The sequence below is a fragment of the Lissotriton helveticus genome, chromosome 7 (genome assembly GCF_964261635.1).
Source record: "Lissotriton helveticus chromosome 7, aLisHel1.1, whole genome shotgun sequence".
Lineage (NCBI taxonomy): Eukaryota > Metazoa > Chordata > Amphibia > Caudata > Salamandridae > Lissotriton > Lissotriton helveticus.
In genome coordinates this window covers 1,592,609,647-1,592,633,665 of record NC_136068.1, presented here as the reverse complement: position 1 = coordinate 1,592,633,665, position 24,019 = coordinate 1,592,609,647, and the positions used below count along the sequence as shown (strand labels likewise).

Here is a 24,019-nt window from a genome sequence, read left to right as displayed (position 1 = left end):
CTATAGAATTGAGATCATCATCAGGACAAAGTGTGTGAGCACCTAGTATCTACAAAAATAAAAGAGAAAACGAGGTCAGATGTATGTAACCCGAATGAGCCCTGCAAGATTATTAGATATTCTTCTATGCTTACCCTGGTGTACTATGTATTGTTTGGTCCTCAAATTAACTAAGACCATATGTGTTTTTACACTTACAAGATTAATAGCCAAAGTGAACCACTGTTGTTTACAAAACAGTTATTCAGCCAGGCTTCATTAACATCACTACCAGATGCTCCTGAATCTAGAGCACCTCTGCAGGAGCCTGCATGGAGAGGCTTTAAAATCCATATTAAACCAAGTGATTAACAACATTAAGTAATACAGGGTAGAAGAACCAGTAGCATGAATACAGCTTTGATTATCAGAAACTGAGAAAAGATGATAGGCTCACAACAAATAACACATCAAATTTATGAACTCATTATAGGAATTAGTTGCTTTCTTTCCTCCCCTGAAAGAATTTAGGGCCTCATTTATGAGATTTTGGAACAGTGAAACCCCGCAAGGAATCTTGCTCCACTGCCCTGCATCAAAAGAAAAGGGCAGGAATGCGCGGTATCTATGAGATATGGCAAATTCCTGTTCCCCTGCCCTGGTGCACAATGGGATGCCATCCGCCAACGCAGTCATCCTTGCCAAAGAATGTAGCACACATAGAAAAAGTAAAAAACTAAGGAGAAATTAAAATAATTCTCATGGTTGCACCTCTCTAACGCCACCCCTGGGGTGGCGTTAGATTCTGACGCATTCCTAGGTTTACGATTTCTCATAAATCTGGGAATATGTCAAATTCCATGGGTGTTGCGTAGAAACACACCAATTGCGTTGTCTTGAGCAAGAACATCGTCCCCACCATGCACTCCAGATTAGCGTAGTAGTATCATTTCGTGAAGTGATTACTAATCACACAATCATCATTGCTTTGAAATGATCATCTTCATTTATTCAATTTTTAAGTATTCGTATTCGTGGTGTTGAATCATCAAACATTGATGAATAAATTACCTTTTCATTTTTTACAAATCCCAATGCATTTTGGGACAAACCCTTTGTAAGGAGAAAGTGTCCTACAATAATCTGTAGCCAATATATAATTAATGGAGTATCTAATGAAAATATATGATTTAAAAAAAAACAAAAAACCTTAATCCGGATGTAAAAACTGCAAAACGCCGCTAGATGACGGTGGTTAAAGTAAATATAAATGTAAACGTTACATGGTGAAAAACGTCTCAAGAAAGTCGTAACTCTAATGGCAAAAGTACACACTACTGGTTAGTGACACGTGTTAAAAGGATCAGCGTTGTAACTCACATGCAACTCAACTAGATAGTTCTCGAGTGATTATGGATAGAAAACACTAAGGTAAAGTGAAGGGCGAATTAAAAGAACGCCGTATCGTGAGATCTATTCCATGTTGGAAATCTGTTAGATGAAAAGAGTACAACTCAGAAAGAGACAAAAGTGGAGTCCAGACAAATAAAATTGCATGCATACAAGTAGTAATGAACTGGTTCACTGGTGACTAGTTAGTGAATTGCTACGCAAATACTTTAAAGTGCATTACACCGGAGTCGGTGTAAACTCGTGTGCACCGATAAGGAGGTGTCAGCAAAGTAACATAGCGTGAATAGAGTGGGCGAGCGAAAGCTAAAGCAGAGTGGAATCCGTTACATACCATTACTTTAAAGTGAGTTTGTGCATGTAGCAATGCCCCCAAAGCGTGTACGTGCACGGTTACGTGTCATTCAGTTTATAGTGTTACCACTCAACGAGTAAAGGATAGAAAGGGGAGTGGAGTCCAAAGGGGTGGCAGAAATTAACAAAAGTCAGTGCTATCTTAGATAAGACCAACATCGTCAAGGGTAATATAACAGTTATGAACAGGACATTGAAATCATGCAGTAAACCAAAAATAACACTGAGCACTGGACTTAAAGCACAAGATTGAGTGGCAATAATTGGCGGTTACGTGTTATACTGTTTATAATGTTATCGCTCAATGAGTATGGAGAATGAAAGAGAGCTAGATTCCAAAGGTGTGTCAAAAGTTAACAAAAGTCAACGCCATCTTAGATAAGACAGACCAGGCATAACTCGTAAGGGGTAACGGTTATGAACAGGGCAATGAAATGATACAGTAAACCAAAAAATTACTTGGAACACAGAGCCTAAAACACAAGATTGTGTGGCAACAGTGACACATAAATGAAATGCCAAGAGGAGTGCATTAAAGTGGAGGAGCCTAGTTAGCACCTTACATGCTCATGACGAGCTGAGCTCGTCATGAGCCACGGTGCTCCGGTGCTCATGACGATCTGAGCTCGTCATGAGCCGTGGAACGCTCACACGTGGGGATAATTCCCCTGCTGTGCTGAGCGTTCCACGGTAACGGGTGCATCTGTTTCTCATTGAAGTAACCATTTCTTGTTGTCTCTTCCTTCTTGGATGGGTACACTTTCTAAGATCAGAAACCTCAGTTGGCGTATATTGTGTTTATGTTTAGTGAAGTGTACAGCAACTGGCGATTTTTCGTTATGATTCTGAATGTTGCTTCAGTGAGTCGAATTTTCATTTTCTGTTCAGTTTTGCCCACATAGACGAGTCCACATGGACATTTCAGCATGGAAAAAACATTTTTGGAATCACAAGTAGCAGTGGTGTGGAGCTTGGTGGAGGTTCCTTGTACCCGGTGTGTAATGATACCCCTTGAAAATATTATTGCAATGTCTGCAATTAACACATGGTATGGTTCCTTTGTAGTCGAAAGTGGTTACTGATTTACCTGATTTCGTTAGACATTCTTAAAGGTTTTTAGGTTTGGTATGCAAAAAGTGCTGGGTGACTGAAGATACCTTTGGAATCATTTTCTGTTTGTGACATGGACCAATGTTTCAACACAATCCTCCTTATCTGATGAATCTGGGTAGAAAATTTAGAGACAAATACTGATCTTTTTGAATTGTTAGAAAGTTTTTGACTTGTCAGCAGCAGATTTTTGTCTTTAACCTTTGACCTTTCAATGACTCTAGTTATAATGCTGTTGGGGTACCCTCTTTGTTTAAAATGTTCAACCATTTTATTGCAATTCATGTTGTAATTTTCTTCATTGGATGATATTATTTTGATTCTTGATAGTTGGGAGTAAGATAGATGTTGGTTCAGTGCTCTTTGATGACAGCTATTGTAGTGTAATAGATTGTTTCTATCTGTGGGTTTGGCAAATACATTAGTTTCAAGATTTTGGCCCTGTACTATGATTGCAACATCCAAAAATGCGATCTGACTCTTACTCATGCTGTTGGTGAAACTGATATGTTCATCTATGACGTTCAGATCGTGAATTGCAGAAATAAGTTCTGATTCTTGAACTTTCCATATTAAAAATATGTCATAAATGTATCTCCAAAAGGCTATAAGATTTTTTAACTATTCGGATTTTTGAAAAATATTATCTAATTTGAAATGATGCATAAACAAATTTGCATAGCATATTGACGCACAAATTCCCATGGACGTACCCGAGAGCTGTAAGTAGAATTCTTCGTTCCGTGTTAAGTAGCTGTAGTAGAGCGTGAAATTTACTATTTCCAAAAAGAATATTTTGAAGTCTTCATTCATCCTGTCATTCAACAAAAAAGATTCTACAGCATGTAATCCTTAGTCATGAGGAATGGAAGTATATAAAGATCGTACATCTATTGTACAAAGTATGGGAACAATATTTTCATCAAACTCAATAGATTTTATTTTATTGAGAAAGTCAGTTGTGTCTTTCGAATAGGTAGACATACGTTGGACGATGGGTTGGAGATGTCTATCCAAATATCTGCCAATAGGTTTGTGTATAGAGTTTCTTGTAGAAACAATTGGTCGGTAAGGTGGTTTCTGATAATCTTTATGGATATTTGGTAACATGTATATGTATGGAACACTTGTATGGTCTTGAATAAGATATTGTTTGTCGGCTTCTGTGATTGTACCCATTGATAATGCCTTATTCAGAATGGTTACAAGTATCTTAAAAAATTCTCGGGTTTGAGTTAAGTTTCATGTTTGTTGTAGTGTCATGTACATGTTCGTCAACATTCTTCAAGTAAAAGTCAGTATCGCAGTTGGTGATGGTAGAAATATTTGCGATTGAGGTAATAGGTTCACATTCTTTTTAGTTAAATTAGAACTTTTAGAGTTGTGTTTCTTGAAAATTTCATGAAGATCTTTGAAGACACTGGTTTCAAAGGAATCCAAAATCTTGTGACTAATAGGTACTACAAATGTACTTTTTTTTCTTAGATGCATTAGCGACCCTTCTACATTCCATGGCGGGATTCTATCACGTTGTCAAAGAAATGTCTAAGTCGCACATTTCTCAGGAATTTGTAAAAACTTCTTTGAGTTTCATATTCAGTGGAATCATAGGTAGGGAGAAATGAAGTGCCTTTTTGTAAAGTCTTTATCTGAAAGTAGGTCAACTGACATCTGGAAATGTTTATGACTAGCTTTTTGCCTCCTTGTTGACTTCGCTATAGGATGATCAATTGTTTTTGTGACCATGTCCCCTCCGGGTTCGATGACGGTGTCTCCCTAAAAACGACACATCTGTGGCCGGCTGGATGGAAATGGTAGAAGAATAATCTTTGGAGGTGGACGCCTTTTGGTTCGTATTGTCTCCTGTGTGTGTGACTTTATCGACTGATTCATTTGAAGTAGAACTTTCACCATCTGTGAATCTTGTAGAAAATGGTTTTTGTTGACGCCTCCAGGCATAAATTTTAGCCAACTGTAAACTTCACCCATTTTGTAATCTATGGTATCGTGCTTGAATTTTCAGATTTTCCTCTTATGCATTTCCTTTGTGTACTGATCAAGTTGTTTGTTGATGTAAGTTGATGTTGTATCCCATTCGTCTTTTGGTATTCTGTTTGATAATTCACATTTCAACTGAATGATTTCTTTATTCAATTCTTCTAATAATTTAGATAGCTCTTCTATACTCAGCAAAATTAAATCGAGGGAGGATTTATTCAAAATAGAGTACCAACGTTCAGTACATTTAGAGATGTTTTTAGGTCGAGCGACCTATCTCAATGCGCATGCGCATTGAGCGGGAGCGAGATATATAGGGGCTTATCGAGAGTTTACCTAACTGGCGATTCCACTGGCGATTTGATGCTGTGCCCGTGCGCTTTGCGCATGCACATCATCAAATCGCCAGTCAATCACCAGCAGCACTCCTCCCACACCTTTGAAGTGAAGCTTCACTTCAAAGGCCCCTGCTGCTTTCACACCCTCATGCCGCTCTCCCCGCTCCGCCCCCTCCCCTGCCCGCCGTGTCGCATTTCTCCTACCCCCTCCCCACAGCAATGCCCTCCGCCGGCCGTACTTTCACTTTGACGGCCGCAGGCCGTCTCTCGTGTTTCTCCTTGTCTTGTTTTAAGATTGCTGTTCCACCTAGAAATGCCCAAATGTACATGAATGCGGAGCCGATTTTACAAGCACCATGCTTTGTTATTTGCAGCTTCTAAAGGCTGCACTTTAATTATATTTGTGAGCGCTGCACTTTTTTCCCCGATTGTTGTTCCACCTAAAAATGCTCAAATATAAATCATTGCCCGCCGATTTTGCAACAAGCGCCATGCTTTAATGTGATTTGCAGCCTGACCCCATCACAAAACTAAAGCCCGCCCCCACCACTACCTTTCTCTCCGAGGTTGCTGCTCGCAGTTCCCTCCCGTCTGAAATAACCGCAACAACTGCGTGCGTGAGCACCTTGTTTTAACAAGGCTACTGGCAGCTACACACGTACTGATTGAAGCGCTTTTAAAAAAAATTGCTGATCCACCTAAAAATGCTCAAATGTAAATGCGCTTTTTTCACTATTGCTCGCCAACCTCCATTTTTTTAAATGCTCAAATTTGCATTAGTATGGTGCTGATTTTAAAAGCCCAGTGCTTTATTTTATTTGCAGCTTCATCTGCTCCCATTCCAGCTACCCAAAACAGGCTGCCCATTTGACGCTCCTCCTACGTCTTCACCAGCAGCAAAAGCCTCTTCCAGCCATAATAATCAGCCGCTGTGTCGAGCTCCAACCTGCCCGCCTCCCCTCCTTTCCCCGCAGATTCTTATCAGCAGTACACAACACCCGGACGAGTTGTGTGGCTGCCGGAATCCGATGCATGCGACTATTGGGTTTGTTACATATATCTTTAAAATATCAACTTACTTGCATAGACTCGCAATTGGTACAGTTACTTATGCCTTCTTCGCTGATTGTAGGAGACATGCCACATTAGTTTTCCGAAATGCATCCTACTGGTCAAGTGTTACTATGGAAACGAAGGATTAGGATATAAGATGTTTTTTCTTTACTAACACGCTTCCAAGTTGGACATAAAAGCCTAATTAGAAAGCTATCGTTTGCTCGGTGACAAAAGATTTATTTTTTCTAGACCATGTTCGGGAACATTCTTCCTACTTTCCCATCACGTGTAAATTAACTCAACCAAGCACATTCCCAGGGTAGTTGGATATAAATTTTGATCTCTCTTTCTGAACAAAAATAACTATGCTTCACTTTATTGATGTCAGCATAAACCGAAAGTGGCATATCTGTGTTCGTAGTCATGCAACCACATCCACCAGCACTTCCACCACCACATCCACCGCATCCACCACCACCACATCCAACACCACATCCACCACCACATCCACCACCACATCCACCATCACATCCACCGTCACATCCACCGTCACATCCACCGCCACATCCACCGCCACATCCAACGCCACATCAACCGCCACATCAACCGCCACATCAACCGCCACATCCACCGCCACACCCACCGCCACATCCACCGCCACATCCACCGCCACATCCACCACACCCACCACATCCACCACACCCACCACCACCACACCCACCACCACCACACCCACCACCACTACATCCACCACCCCATCCACCACCACCCCATCCACCACCGCATCCACCACCACCACCGCATCCACCATCACCACATCCACCGCATCCACCACCACCACCACATCCACCGCATCCACCACCACATCCACCACCACATCCAAGATCACCACCACATCCACCACCACATCCACCACCACATCCACCATCACCTCCACATCCACCATGACATCCACCACCACATCCACCACCACATGCACCACCACCGCATCCACCACCACATCCACCACCACATCCACCACCACCACATCCACCGCATCCACCACCACCACATCCACCACATCCACCACCACATCCACCACCACATCCACCACCACATCCAACACATCCACCACCACTTCCACCACCACCGCGTCCACCACCACCACATCCACCGCATCCACCTCCACCACATCCACCACATCCACCACCACATCCACCACCACATCCACCACCACATCCACCACCACATCCACCATCACCTCCACATCCACCATGACATCCACCGCCACATCCACCATCACATCCACCACATGCACCACCACCGCATCCACCACCGCATCCACCACCACATCCACCACCACATCCACCACACCCACCACCACCACATCCACCACCACATCCACCACCACATCCAACACATCCACCACCACTTCCACCACCACCGCATGCACCACCACCACCGCATGCACCACCACCACCTCATCCACCACCACCACATCCACCACCACCACATCCACCACCACCACCACATCCACCACCTCATCCACCACCACATCCACCACACCCACCACCATCACATCCACCACCACATCCGCCACCACTTTCACCACATCCACCACCACCACATCCACCACCAGCACATCCACCAACTCCACCACATCCACCACCTCTACCACATCCACCACCACCTCTACCACATCCACCACCACCTCCACCACATCCACCACCACCTCCACCACATCCACCACCACCTCCACCACCACCACATCCACCACCACCACCACATCCACCACCATCACCACCACATCCACCATCACCACCATCACCACCACCACCACATCCACCACCACCATATCCCCCAGATCCACCACCACATCTATATGTGTGTGTGTGTGTGTGTGTGTTTGTGTGTGTGGCTCTGTGTGTGTGTAGGTGCAAATGCAATGTTCTTGGATTTTCGTCACAAAAAAATACACTGAACATAATCTTCACAAAATGTATTTACAAACCTTTAAGCTATTGCCATTATAAATTACAATAAATTGTATTTAAGTATTAATTATTTACAAAATTAAAAGCCATTGTTATTTGTAATATCAATACATGTAAGCCACGTAAATACAACACACATTACATTACAAATGCTATAGGTGTCACATTTGCGAAAGTTAAAACTATTGACATTGTAACTGACAAAGCTATTAATTTTGCTATTTTCAAAACCAACACATAAATAAAAAAAGTGTCATTTACAATACCAATCGCTCAAACTTTCCTAATGCGAGACCTATTGCATTTCCAATGCTTGTTACATAGAGTGGCTTTTAGGGAAATTATTAAGCCTCTTGGAATCCGGTGAGCTCTATGATATTTAATGAGAGTGCTTGCTTGTGAGCACTGATTTACTTCCCTCTTGGTAATATAAAGCAATTGCTTAATGTTACTCTGAATAGTTCCTGTACTGGTCGTGGCTGTATCCATTTCTTGGATCAAAGAATATATACATTGTGCCTCATTGGTAGAAAACCAAAAAGTGTCCGCTCTATTGTTAGTTATGTTTGAAATCTCTTCGTACGACATCTTCAAAGATGGGTGCACACAATGGTTGATCAGAAACGATATATCAATGTGTAAGACTTGAGTTGTGGAACTCCTATTAACGTACTGGTATTCTTTTCATCTGTGTACATTTGTTTATGGTGAAAGTGGGTACACACCAATTGCGTTGTCTTGAGGAAGAACAACGTCCCTACCTTGCACTCCTGATTAGCGTAGTAGTATAATTTCATGAAGTGATTAATATTCACATAATCATTATGGGACTTTATAGGACATTATAGGACCTTAGTCTTACACATTGATGTTGCGTGGAAACGGCAACAGCAACAACCATGGAACGCCCATTTCATGCAGTGTTCTGCGTGAAAGGGGCACATATTTACAGGGCCATGAAAAGCTACGCAAAGTGGCTTTACATTGCCTTGTAAATATGGCATTGCACATTGCGCCACCGGAACTTCAGAAAAGTCATGTTCGACGGTGCAAAAGTGCAGCAAGGGGCCTCATAAATGAGGCCCTTAATTTCATCCTGCAGCACTGGGTCAGTCAACCAGTACTAAATGCAGTGGCGGATAGCAGCAAACAAAACTGATGGGGAGAATATTTAACTCATTGTCATGCACTGGTAACAAACACAGCAATGCCTTAGGCTCAGTGCCAAGGCTCTCAATCATGGTCCATTTGAAACAGTGTTTATAATGGGCCACGAATTAGAGCTTTGGAGTTGAGGCTGAAGGCACTGCGAGTTTCTCACGGAGCGTGTCAGTGAGCTGATTTAAATTAATATGAAGAAATAAAGAATTACTTACCTGTACTAATCTTTGGCTCCTCCAGCACAGGGAGCAAGCTTCCAGAGCCTCATCCTACTCACCTCTATTGATCCTGGCACTGCTCTCATTCTGCTCAGGCAGCATGAGAGAAGCGTCAGGATTGGGTGGCGCGCCCTGGTCCAATGCTCCTTCAGACACTGGAGGCCGGTGCTTGCTCTCCACCAGCTGTCTAAGACAGTTCGGGTTGGAGTTTTTAATGTGTGAATGGCAGGCTGGCTGTCGGAAGACAGCTTGCCAAAGTGACATGCACACTTTAAACTGAAGGGCACAGTGCCCGCTGTTCCTTCCTGCTGCTGGCGCCGCCCTCTAAGATTCGGCTGCTTGCCAGAATGAAAAATAAAATGCGAATAAATGAGTTTTATTACCATTTTATTTTCATGTTTCCCTTCACTTTCAGCAGCGGGGCGATGCTCCTTTTCCCCTCATGGAGGCACCAACGCTAACTAGATGGCAGCTGCCATTTTGTGGACCAGCACAAGTACCACCAAAAATGTCATAAGATTTCATTTCATAGAGATCCTAATGGAGAAACATCCGCCACCTTGAAGGTAAGTGAAAGTAATCAAAAGGGAACCAGTAAGCCGTTTGTAACCAGAGGGGAACCAACGTGCAGCATACGTGCCCCGTGCACAAGTGAGGGTTTTGTGGAGAAGCAGGCGCGCTTGGCGAAAAAAACCTATGAGGTCCAGGTGGAAGTCCAGGTTGAAGTGGGCAGAACTGAGGGGCCGAGGGCTGAAGAACGAACAAAATGATGGTGAACATTGTGCTTTACAAGGTCTTCAGCAAGGGAAAAGTGAGTCCATGCCCTGGGTGTCCCCTGACCTGTGACAAATCGTCCCATACACCTAAACGCGCCCCATTGGAAAACCCTTCAATGCAACAAAGGTCATATCGATTTTAATTGTAGAATAATTAAGTATACATTCATCAACACTTTTCTAATTCGGATTCCTAAAGTTTTAGCAGCATGTAGTTCAAAAGAATTTAGGATTTTATATCCACCTGTGCATCGACTGTAAAATTGCTAACGCTTAATTACTCTACACCGACAGAATCTTTGGCGGAGTTGGCCTTAAGCTCAGCTCACGGTCTCCGTGGAGACACAAGAGTACATAAGGACACTTTGGCCCACCTCCTGTGGACATCTTGTGGTAAGCTATCGCATGGGCTGTTTGTTAATTCTGGCATTGTTAACATTCATGCTCACCTGTATGAACCACTCTAACACTGATGTAATTGTCCTGTGTTCTATTGGTTACGCTTTGTTGTTGTTCATAGAACATTCCAAGTTCTAAGAGTGTTGGTTGTCAGTTGGATCTTGCTGTGGAGGCCCTTGGATGCTCCAATACCCAGCTCCTACTTATATACACCATTTATGTGTGTCCCCATTTGACCCTACTGACACACAATTCGATTGTGGTGGAAAGTCAGTTTAAACACAGCACAGAAAACAGCTACTAATCCGCCTTGACCATGCCAGTGATCTCTTTGCAAGGTATCAGGGAGTGTCTCTGAGTGTTACTATACTGGATTATAAGAGTTACAATTCATGATTGAGTTGATTTGAAACGAAAATGAAAATATTTGTTGCTTACTAGTTGCAACCACATTTTTTCAATGAACGAAAATTAGTGATGTTTTTACACTGAAACAAATAAAGAATTGGCGTTTAAAGTGAAACTGAGATGTTCGAGTAGCAAGTGAGGTGCACCAAGTCAGGAAAAACATATTCAGAAGAGATGTGTCAGAGGCAGCATGTGAGGGCACCACAGCTCGCCGACAGTGACACGGGGAGGATGAGCTTGGTGTACTATGCATATTAACAGAAAAATAAGATAATAGAATCCCATTTGTGAAAAACAAATAAAAACTCGTTTAGAGGAGAAACTAAATTTTTAAAGAAATACAGTCTATTTGAAAATGATAGCAAAAACCTAAAAACAGCTAAAAATATAACATCAATTTACAAAAATGGAAAAAAGAAGATAGAAAAAACCACAAGTAATTAAAAAAAATTGTGGGCTCAAATGATAACGTGTTAGAGAGCATAGTTTAAATTTTAAAGCAGAATAAAGAGGTTAAGGAGAGAAAGGTAGAGGGATTCGAGATAGAGAACTGATTGTCAGGATGAATGAGGGCACGGAAAGGGGACCAACAAAAAATAAAAAGTATGAAATGGAGGAACATGTTGGAGAGAAAATAAGCTCCTTAAAAAAACACTGGGGTGTTAGGTGTATTCACCAAAAAATACAGAGGATGGAAGAGGATGAAGAAGAGGGGTGAGAAAGTGGGAGGAATAATAGTAGCAGAAATCGAGAACGAAGTTTGGGGGTAGCCTCGGAATAGCAACTGGAAATAAAATTGAAATGTAACATACAGCCTGATTCATCAACGGGCCGTTTTGCGAGCCCCTAATAGCGATTCATAGCGAATCGCTATTGAGGACTCGCAAAACGGTATTCATGTAGGAATTGCTAAATAAATAGCGATTCCTACACATTCCTTATTTGCGAGTAACAATTTGCTACTCGCAAATAAGGAATAACTCCCCATTCATTCCTATGGGCCTGAAGGCCCATAGGAATGAATGGGGAGTATCCTTTATTTGCGAGTAGCAATTTGCTACTCGCAAATAAGATAGCGATTTTAAGGGTGCCAGGGGTGTCCAAAGGACACCCTGTAGCACCCCTTAAATGCACATTTGAACAGGTGTTGCGCACACACATGTCCAAAGGACATGTGTGTGTGTAACATGGAAAAGAAAAAAATGCACTAAAGTGCTTTTTACACTATTTTCGCAATTTACCACCAAGTCAGACTTGGTGGTAAATTGAGACCAAATATTGCGATTTCGCTATTTCTAATTGGTTGATGAATTGCATTTAAGGAATCTCTATTAGAGATTCCTTAAATCCAATTCCTCGCAAATATGCGATTTCGGTAATAGTGATTTTTGCATTTGGGATGATGAATCCCAAATGCAAAAATCGCACTCGCAAAGGGCCAGATTCTCAGAATCTGGCCCTTTGTGAGCACAAATCAGCTTGATGAATCAGGCTGATAGTGATATCACGGTTGGGGAAGGGGTGAAGAAAAAACGACCTACACAAAAACTTGTAGAAAAACCAACCGCAAACCCATTTGCAAGATTAATTTCATAACACCGAAAAAGAATGTAACTAGCAATTTCGAAAAAACAGAACATCCCATAAGTTCGTTTTTAACAAATGGTCCATGGTCACCTTCAGATTTTCGGTTAAACAGTTTAGGTGAAATGGTTTCTCAGGATAGGTATCCTAAGAATTCTTTTGTCTATGAAATCACATACAACTGGAGCCCTCCACTAAAGGTGCGTAGGACAGCATGATGCTTGGAGAAGGGGGTGGAGTGATGCCACAGAACTGAACACCCACACAGGAACAGTGCAAGAATGTTTGGCAATTCAGATAAAATAGCATTTCGCTGCTGACAGAACTTTACATATAGAAAAGTAGTAGTTTAGTCCTTTTATTTTAATTTGATACCACCTAGCATGGGCGGCCAGAGACTACTTACTGCCTTAGCTCGTCCTACAGATGCGCTAGCGGTGGCCCGCTTCAATTCTTCAGCAGTAGCTGTTCAGAATAGCATGCAATCAGCTCTTTGGCGATGGAAGCATTGCCAACATTTGATCCTCAGTATGAAAAGCAAGAATAAGCCCCCGGATAGGTACCGTCTTGGCGTAAAATTAATCGGAAGGTCAGAACAATACATATAACAGCTAAAAATAGAGAGGAGGACGTGGTTCTCATGGTCATTCTACAGAGAACTGAAAACTGTACTAGGCCCAGAAAACTATTTAAAGAAAATTATGTTAGCATCATTGAGGCTGTATTTATAGTTTGGATGTCTACGTTAATAGTAGGACCGAGGTATTTACTCAGTCTGAGGATAGACATTGGTTTATGATTTACTGGCATAACAGGAAATTTAAAGCCCTCAAGGCCTTTGTTTTATCTTTTGGAACATTCTGCCCTCTAGTAGCAGAATGTTCTAATAGCCTTATAGCCCTTCGTAGCTGGGCTATACGGCTATTAAAGTCCCGCTCCCTTGTTAAAGTCCCTCGCCTTCGGCTCGGGGCTTTAACACTGGAGCGAGCCTTTAATAGCCGGTATAGCCCGCTGTGGCGCGCTATAAGGCTATATTAGAACACTGAAATATTGAGAGCTCCGCTGAAGACAATGGACCGGCTCAGGGACTATAAGGGCTATTAAAGCATTTTTGCTACAATATTTCAGTGTTTGTCTTTCAATTTCACTCTTTTTAATTTATAACATTCTACCCTTAGGGGTGAAATGATCTAGCAGCCTTAATACCCCATCAGCCTAAGGCAAATAACAGTTGGTAAAGACCCTGACCCTCGTTATAAGCCCTTGCCTTTGGCTCAGGCCTATTTGGAGCTATTAACATCCATAATTGCCTCCAGCAGCAGCTTATAATGCTTAAAGAAGATACTCCACCTTTTTTTTTATTTTTGAAGGCTAGTTGCAGATAAAGAGTGAACTACTGATTACATTTGGCCACTAGATAGGTATCCCCATCTCACTCCTGTTTGGCATCAAACTTTAATGATTTGTCTTTCGATCTCAGTGCATGAGATTTGAGCATGGGTAGCAGGCAGAAGCCGCAAGAAAGCTCAGTTCTTTTTGGCCTCAAAGATTCAAGAGGACCTTGAGCTGAATCCGAACCTACCATCTGACTGGAGCCTTAAGTGCCTCATCCGCCTCTATTATGCAATCTGGCTAATTTGTGTCTGAAATAAACTCAAATGCGATTGCCAATGTGATACCTGTCTTGCATGTGAGGCTACATTAGCCTTCACTGCTGGTGGCCATCTTGTACCTGTGATGTGTGTGTGAGGAACTTTACTGCTTCCAAATGCTGCACATTGTGTGCCTGCGTGTTTACACACAGACTTGGACTGCTGCTGCAGATGCTCTCCGTGTCATGTAGATATGAGGGAAGCATGCAGTGTTTGATACTAGATCGGGATGTGTTCTGTAGGTGTGAGGAAAGCATAAACACCTGCCTGGTTCTGTACCTGTTTTTGTGTGGAAATCGTACTCTCTGTGTGAGTCAAGCTTGCACTCAAACATCCAGTTCTGTTCTTTACACTTGTACTACATCTAAAATGCTGCTTTCTCGTTGTATGTAAGGGAGGCGTTATATAGTGCTGCCCCATGCCACACTTGTACCATGTCTTCAAAGCAAGCTTGCACTGGCCCTGCATACAACACGTGTGCCATGTCTGGCCCTGAAGTACCACATTTGTTCATTGTCTTTGAAGGAAGCTTGCACTGACTAACTCTGCAGTAGCACATCTTTTCTATGTCTTTAAAGGAACTTGCACTGCTCCTGCAGTATCACACGTGTTCAAGGTCTTTTAGGAAAGATAAGATTGTGATGCTCCTGACCAGTCCTGTATGTCTTATGAGTTTGACCCAAGGACCCTCCTGCGCTCCCGCTCCCTGTGCTCTATCTTTTTCTGTGTATTTTCTGCCTAACCAAAAGACTGTTTTAGTTGTCTCACCAGCCTTATGTTTCTGCAAAAATAATACATAACATTACTTAGAAAAAATCCACTTCAGATATTCATCAGACAGAGTGTCATTCACATATTCGTCGAGTCTTTCAGAACAGTATACATACATTAGGACAGTAGATCAGTCTTCTTCAACCATCGGTTCTCTCTCTAAAGTATGGTTCTGCTTAGTAGACAGCCACTGGTCTTTAGGATGCCAGGTATTCTGAGTAACAGTATTTTTTCTGTGCTGTGCTACTTTGCATGCGAGAAGTCCACCATCAGGAGATATTTCCTTAAATTCATCCCCCAGCAGCTCACCTGCAAATGCAGACTTATTCTAATTGAGTAATGGGAGTACCAGCTGCTTAGCTGACATTGCTCCCTGACCACAACTTTCTTATGCAGAGTGCCAGGCATCATTCTGCAAGCTTCAAAACCATGCCACCATTTTGAAGTGATATTCTGCCACAAGATAGCAGACCAGTGCAAAGCTCCTTATTCTTTAAAATGAAGGACATGCCCTCCACCTTTAGCTAACATAGTTTTCTTTTATTTTTTATTTATTTTTTAGCATATTCTTGCCCTACCTCGTTTTTAGAAGTTAAGTGAAACTTTATGTTTTGTTGCTGAAAAGTCTACAAAGATCAGAATTACAGTCTGCAGTGCTGGTCCAAGTTTGGCCTTATGGGAGATTAGATAATGTCAATGTACATTCATACTTCAGTGTAGTTTCTTCAAGAGCTTTGAATAACACTAGTGAACCGATGCACTGGATATTTAACCTGTGTCTTCGATGGCATCATCTGTCCAAACGCCACTCTTTCCTAGTGAGCTCTGTGCCTTTGTGTGAGCTGTGTACTTAAATTGGTACAGGATATTCACCATGTTTTATGAGTGCATTGAGTACGATGTGCCTGTGAGAATGTAGGATTAACATTGAATCTTTTGAGTGCAGGGTAAGTTGTCTATAGGTTGATAGTTTTGTGCCTGTGTGAATGCATATGTCTGTGTGAGTGCAGTGAGAGGGATGTGCCTATGTGAAGGCAGAAATTTCAGAATGGGGCCCTTGCATGTTATGTCTTACTGTTCATGCACCTTGCAAGGGCCAAACCTATTGGCATTGGTCATGCTTTTTAGGGTTATGGCTTTGACTTCCAGAAATACGGTCCAGGGAGTGGAAATACAATAGACTGTGTAGGAGAATGGTAGTGATTTTTGATATGGCAGATGCAGACATTGTTGAAAGAGGTTGAGGAGTGACAGGTCAACAGACAAACTGAAATGTCACCCTAGTGAGGGGACCCCCTAATTCTGCTTTGCCCAAACCCATCTATCTACGCCACTGGTGATTTGCCCAGTTTTTTGCATGGATGAAAGCCATTTCTGCCTGGCACTAACCTCTCTTGCCAGCTTCTACAATATGGTGCCGAAGGATCCCTCTGCACTGACTTGGTGCTGGGTTTTCGAGGTGCACTTAGTGTTGATTTTGGCTCTGATGTAGGATGGTCACCACCCTTGGGCCGAAGGGGAGTCAGCGGCTGTCATGGCTGTTGACAGTTTTAGGGCCTGCTGGTTTCAATGCCGAGGAGCCCCCACCTTGTTCCCCTTTTTCATAAGTATTCAAGGACAGCATTTCCAAGCTGCCCATTGCTTGAGCCATTGGGACTCCAGAGAAATGTGGTTCTTACTCCACCATGTCAAGAAAATGTTGGGGGTTTCCAAGGTAGATTGCTATTGCATCTTCCCATACACCCAATCCCTTTCCCTTTGATGCCTCAGTGTTTTTTGCATTTAAAGGTATGGGAGAATTCACAGGCGGTGTCCTCATGATCAGGCGCGAGGCAGAGGTTGCAAACATCGAGATAATCTGATGAATGGTATTTACCGTTACATCTTGGTCAGACCTGGAAGGGCGTATGTTCCATCAACCCATTTCCACTATTTATTCCCTGAAACAATGCCCAATGAACGTACACTGATTTGACCAGTTCAGGGAAGGTCCAATAATGCGATATCAAGGCGCAACAACCATCATTGGTCAAGCAGGTTGGGTGGTTTTTCAGAAAGAACTATCCAGTAAGCGCCGACAGCACCGTAATTGTCTTCCCTGTCTTTGGTCCTGAAGAGTAGAACTGAAGGGCCCCGAAAAAGCTGCAAGGATACACAACAGTCTCTGAGCCCTTGCTGGACATTTCTGAATCTCAATAGTGGAAAAAACGATCCAGGGTGGAGTCAGCGCCCATGCGCTTTGTAGACCAAGGCCTAAGCCACAACACATTTTGTGACTCCAAACTTTTTCGAAGCAAAATAAGTTGTGACGTCGGAGCCCAACACTAGATGGTGGGAGTATGAAGAGCATGTGTATCTACAGCCACAAACACTACAAATATATTGCTTTCTTTTAATATTTCATTGACATTTCCTTTGTGTGTGTGCATGCTAAGCTGTCTATACACTGCTGGCAGATACTTACTAGTTTGAAAATAACCGTATTTTGCTTGAGAAAGAAAACACAAACCTTAAGCCAGGCTCTACCTAAATTGTTCCATTAGAATGCAGAAGTTTAAGAGAGACTATCTGGCCTCTAGTGAACCTGCAGCTTCTCGTCTACTTTTAGTGTGAGTTTTGTGAGTTTGTGTTCAGGAGGGTCTACACTAAGGGGCCTATTCCGATGTCGGACGGACCTAAGTCCGTTCGACATCGGGCAGGAGCTGTAACCGACCGTCCTGCTGTCGTCGGTTACAGCCCTGCTAGTACAATGCGACTGAACAGGGTTCGGTCGCATTCGTATACCTTACAATGCAAGCTTGCTTTCCGACCGGAAAGCATGCTTGCAATGTAGAAAGCAGGGGTGCAGTTCATCCCTGCACCCTGTGGCTGGCACCCGAAGGTGCCTGCCACCGGGTGCAGGGATCAACGAAGGGGCACCATACGGGGGCCTCACACACATGGGGGACCTGCTGGGAGCCCCCAGAGACTGCTTCCGACTGCCTTTTCATGCCAGACAGACCAGCATGAAAAGGCAGTGTAAAGCTGCCATCGTACTCCCTCAGTCGCACAGAGGCCACCGGGGGAGTACTGGAGGATTTCGGGACTGCGGAGAGCCAGTCATACGCAATCTGGAAATCAGAGTCAGATTTCTTCCCGACCGAGCCCATCGGAATGGCTCGATCAGGAAGGAATCCGTCTGGGAACTGACCAATTCGTTCGGAAGGGCTCCGAACATAATTCGGAGCCCTTCCGGCCAAAATTGGAATCGGCCCCATAGTGTTTTCATTAGCGGCTGTAGTCAGGGATGTAGCTCTCACATCAAACCTGCTCCCATCAAACATGTAAGATCTATAAGGAGGCAAGTTAAAGAGGAACCTGCATCTCTAGAATATTTTGTTTCCACAGAAACAGTTGTCCTTTCAGAATAAGAAGCATGTTTGTTTTTAAAACGACCCTTCATGTGAACCAGCACCATTTTCAATCCCTCATCAGGCACCATTTCACATTCCTCCCAGGAGCATTTTGGTCAAACAGTGATGCCACCTCAGAGACACATCCCGCACTTGCAGACGCTTTTAAATGACTAGCTATTGGTCCAAATCAGCTCATCCTGGACAGGGTGGATGCCAAATGTTTGACAAGTGATTCCATGCACATAAGACACTTAATAGACAAAATCAACTGCAGGCCAGAGTTTGAGTCAACTTGACAACAGTAAGCAATGGCAACTGCTCAAAATGGCAGCCTGCAGAAACTCCTACCTGCATAACAAGTCAGCAGCCATGTGGAAGGACGCATCATTTGTCACGAGAGACATTCATAATTACAGCATTATTCCCCTAAGAAATCCTTACTGGTGACTCTCTATGCTAACAAACCTACCGTTTTCATGAGATAGGAGTCTCTGATATGTACATGAGTGTGCCCCAGCTCTACCAATCTTGGGAAAAAAATAGAAGCCTCATTAATCAATAATGGTCCCCATTGACTGAATTCCAAATATTGTAAGTACCAGCCTCAAAGGCAGAGAATGTGGAAAGATAAGTTCTCACATTCCTATACAAGAACTGCCAACTAATACACTCCAAGAACCTGGTAGGCAACTTCTGAGAAGACGTCCCAAGATAATGTGGTTTAAGCCCATGTCTCAACTAAAAGAGACCTCTTGCTATTGGACAGGGGGGGAGACGACCTTTACTACGCGGGAGTTTCACAGCGGTAGGTTTACAATGCGGGTTTTACAATGCAAGTTGTTTCAACGACTTGCGCTGGAGGGTGCTGTAAGCTAAGGAATAGTACGATTTACTATCCAACACCTTCCCTACTGTACATAGACTGGTGTTGGAATAGTAAATAATACTATCCCCAAGTCCAGCGCCCTCCAGTGCAAGTCGTTGAAACGACTTGGGTTGTAAAATCCGCATTGTAAGATACCACGATCAACATGATCACGTAGTATCGTCATACATTCGACAGGGGTTACAAGTTTTATCGACTGTGAGTGAGCTTTTTTCCAATTTTAGGAAGACTCTGTGTCCTTGAAGGTGGTTTCTTGTGGGAGAGATGTGAGATGGAGGCATGAGATATAAGCACAACCTTTGCGATGGGGGACAGCAGTGTGGTGTTGTGTGATATAGGGTTATATTGGGAGAAGTGATGCAGTGAATAGGGTGGCATGCAGTCCTCTTACGAGTAGCTGTTTTGCTGCTGCCGGCGTCGTGCGGTCCTCATCTTCTCAAAGCGTGCCTCCATCTCCTCCAGGACCTTGGGAGTATAGCGTACCACTAGCTTCACTGTGCCCTGCGCAGCCTTAAGTAGTTCCACTGCCTTCTCGTGCTGCTCTCCTTCCACACTCTGCAGAAGAAAGACAAACAGTGAGAGAAAGAGAGAGTCAAAGGAGAGAAAACATCAGGGAGCAGGAGACAGCAGGGTAAAGGTCACAGAGAATGCATCATGGAAGAAAGTCAAGGAGGGAAACAGCGTGGGTCAATCTCAAAGGAAGAATAATGTTGAGAGATTGAGGAACTGGAGAAGATTCACATTAGTTTCTTCTGAATTACTCAGCTGTTCCCTCCCTCCAGCTGCCACTCCACCTTCAGAAGGTATGCTGCTCTAATATGTAATTCAGAGTATCATATTTTAGGGGAAAACATGGTAGCTCAGGGCTAGTTTCTTAGCAGAGCATCTTAGTAAATATACGAGATCTTCTGAGTGTATGAAGATCTAATCTAAAGTAAATCTTATGATCCACAGAATTCCCAAAATAAAAAGTACACATTCTAAAATGTTCCAGTGGAAGATGGTTAATGTTAAAGGTGGTGGGACATAAACATACGTCTCAAGTTGGACCACGCAAGTTACTATAACTACTTTCAACTGGTACATTTTGAAAATTATTTGGAAAAAAAGGAGCTAAATAGTTCATTATGCAGAGCATTATCCACACATATAAATGGCTTTTTTCCAAAGATTCTGAAGGGTTAGTAAGGAAATATTCCAATTTGTCAAAAAGTTAAAAAGACAATTAAGAATCTTGCGTTTGTATTTTCACACGGCCTAAAATATTTCAATATATATATAGCAAGTGCTCTCAGTGGCAAACAAGAAGCACAGGTCAGCACCCAAAGAATGAAGCTGCTGATGGCAGGTTCCACTGTTAGTAAATTTGGCAGTTGAAGAGATGATTTTGAAATGTATAAGGAGATGGTGAACAACCTTTACAACGAAACTTTTACAACACACTACCATTACAACGCGGTCATTACAACGCAAACCATTACAACGCATTGCGCTGGGGGGCGCTCTAGGATAGGGAATAAGTCTAATTTACTATCCAACACCTTCCCTAGTGTCCACGGTGACTGGAGTTGGAATAGTAAATTAAACTATTCACTATCCAGCACCCCAAAGCGCTATGCGTTGTAATGGATTGCGATGTAAAAACCGCGTTGTAAAGGCAGGCGTTGTAATAGCCTGCGTTGTAACGTCATACATCCGTATAAGGTGCATGTCCCCAAGCTATTTAATGGGACTACTGCAAGAAATGGTGCATTCTGAAAAGTCACATATTACATTACGTGTAGGATAGCTCAGGGATTAATGTGACCGCCACGCAGATCTTCTTGTTACCTGCAGGCAACTGGTCTGAGTCCCTGTAAGATAGCTCCGAGCCTTAGCTTGCTGCTCGCTGCGGGCTGTGCGTAACCTGCATGACAGATCTGAACCCTCACAGAACCAACTCAACCTTCCATCCTTCTACGGTCGACAAACTGAGCATAATTAAATATAGTCATAACAACAGCTATTTTTAAATTGGGTGTAGGACATTTTTACTGCATGACACCTTTATCCAGTCCTGCCAAATTAGGCAACAACAACATATGTATTCTGGCACCTGACACCGTGTTTTTAGGGCTCACAGAAGGGTAGTGTTAAGTGATAGTAACAGTTTTTAGGGTTCAGCAATGGGTAGCATTAAGGAGTAGTAAGGTTTTTAAGTTTCAGGGAGGAATAGCATTAAGAGTTAGAAAGCGTTTTAAGGGTGACATTAAATGGTAGTAAGGAGTTTCTAGGGTTCAAGGAAGTTAAGACTTAGATAGGATTTTAAGGGTTCATGGGTGGGTAGCATTAGGGAATAGTAAGAGGTTTGTAAGGTTCAGGGAAAGATAGCATTAAGGGATTTGTAGGGTTCAGGGAAGGGTAGCGTTACTGGGTAGTAAAGGGTTTTTAGGGTTCAGGGAAGAGAACAGCAGCATTAATCATCAATAATGGTTGATAATGAGTATTTATGCTTCAAGGAAAAATAGAGTTGAGGTGTAGCAAGGGTTTTCTTACGGTTCATGGAACTGCAGCGTTAACGGGTAGTAAAGGTTTTTAGGGTTTAGTTCATTGTAGCGTTACAGCACGGATCTCCACTCTTACCAAAAGTGAGAGCTACGTCTAATCATTAAACACCGTACTGAGCTACTGTCCAATATAGGGATATGAGAATGGTACACAAAGGCCAAGTACCTTCAACGCCACCTCTGGATTACCACTCCAGTGTGCATACACTACCAGCAGTACATGATTTGTATTGCAAAAGATTTACATGTGGGATTCCCAAAAGTTAACTTTGTACCTTTTCTGTTGTGTAAGGATCAGCACTAAGAGGTGGGTGTCTCACTGGGGCTTATTATGAAATGAAAATGAAATATGAATGAAAGAAGAGAGAAAGAGAAAGGCAAAAGAAAACAGGAACAAAAGAGAGAAGACCATTAAAACAATTAATAACCTAAGAAAGAAGGGTAGATCAAGTTGAAAGATAGAAAAATAGGTACACGAAAAAGAGAAATAGAATAAGAAAAAAGAAGAGGATAGAAACAAAAAACTTGAGAAAGAAACAGAAAAAGGAGAGAAAAGGGAGAACGAGAAGAGTAAGAAAAGGTAAAAACAAGTAGATTAAGAGAAAGAAAGACAGAGGACAAAGAAAAACTGAACAAGACAATACAAAAAGAAATAGAAAGTTTGCAGGTACAAGGAAACAAAAAATAGCAACAAGAAAGAGCAGAGAAACATCAAATGAAGAAGGTAGAGAATGAAACATGAAGAGGAAAAAATAACAAATGAAAGAAAAAGAGGAGGAACTGGAGTAAGAAAGGAAGAATAATTAGAGTAAAACAGAACACAAGAGAACAAAATATTTTTTAATGTGGGGTGCCTTTTTCTGCACTGTCAGCTTCCCTGGCCTAACAGAACTGGGCCCACGCCGTATAAAAGGTTGCTTAAGCAGGTGGGCAGCTGTCTTTTTTCAAACAAGCAGACAGGCATTGTATTATGTGTCAGCTCCTCAGAGTCAGACTACAAGCTGGTGGTGGTTTGCGATCAATCTGTTGGAGCACCAACTGTTACAGGGTAGCAAGTAGTTTGTAGGTTGCAGGGGATGTAGCCTTATGAGCCGCCAAGGGATTTTTAGGATTTAGTTTGGTAATTAACAATATTAAATATGTAAATGAATTGAATTTATTTTATAGAAATATGAACTTTGAAGTAAATTAAATATATCAGTAATGTTGTTAAAATCTCTCCGGCCCATAAATCTTTAAACTAGGAATTGGACAGAAAAAAACACAATTTTCTCAAGGAGTAGTACCATGTTAAGGTATCTGTGGTAAATAAATAATTAAATACCGGTACTATTTTTGAATATATTAACAATAACAGATAGCTCAATAAATAAGAGGCAGGATCCGATGTATCCGAGTTGAACAGGCTTTATTCAGGCAAAAGGGAAGGGACTGGATCGGGACAGCCTGAAATAAAATAGGAAGGAAGGCAGCTGCAGCGCGCTTCATCACAATTCAGGATACATATATATAGTAAGACATTTCTATTACATTGCATACAGTAGGCGTAACTTGTGACAAACGTAAGATAAGAACACATGGGCGGAAAAAGAAGGCGTGCACAGGGCGTGCACGTAGACATGTGATGAGAACGTCACAGAAGTGTCATGAATGGGGCGGAAACATGGAGGGGGCTACCTGAGCAGCTGGGACCTTTAACCTAGTGGTGCGCGCAAACGGGCAATGACGTGTTACCAGGGAGAACTGGGGGCTATGACTTCTACACTAGAAGAGGAGACTAAAGTCTGCGGTGTCAGGACGACATGTACCTATAGCATATCTGGTATCTCGTGTTTGGAGTACATGTTGATAGAATCTAAAAGTTATCAGAGCAAAGGCTACTTGACACTAAGGCTGGTGCATGCATATATTCTACATGTATTGCGTGTGCTATGAATCTTCTATGAATATTAATACAGTATTTCTCTTTCATGGAGACAGAAAGACTAGACTATAGCTGAAACTG

At 42.5% G+C, this 24,019-nt stretch overlaps 1 protein-coding gene across 5 annotated transcripts in view; it reads right to left on the bottom strand.

Moving 5' to 3' along the window:
- Positions 1-24,019, bottom strand: part of LOC144770555 (protein lin-7 homolog B) — a 493,355-nt gene that overhangs the window by 22,081 nt on the left and 447,255 nt on the right. For all 5 annotated transcript variants that reach the window (XM_078655164.1, XM_078655167.1, XM_078655165.1 and 2 more), the window contains one exon: positions 19,860-20,023. In XM_078655164.1, the coding sequence (XP_078511290.1) occupies positions 19,860-20,023 (164 nt within the window). The remainder of the gene's footprint in view (positions 1-19,859; positions 20,024-24,019) is intronic.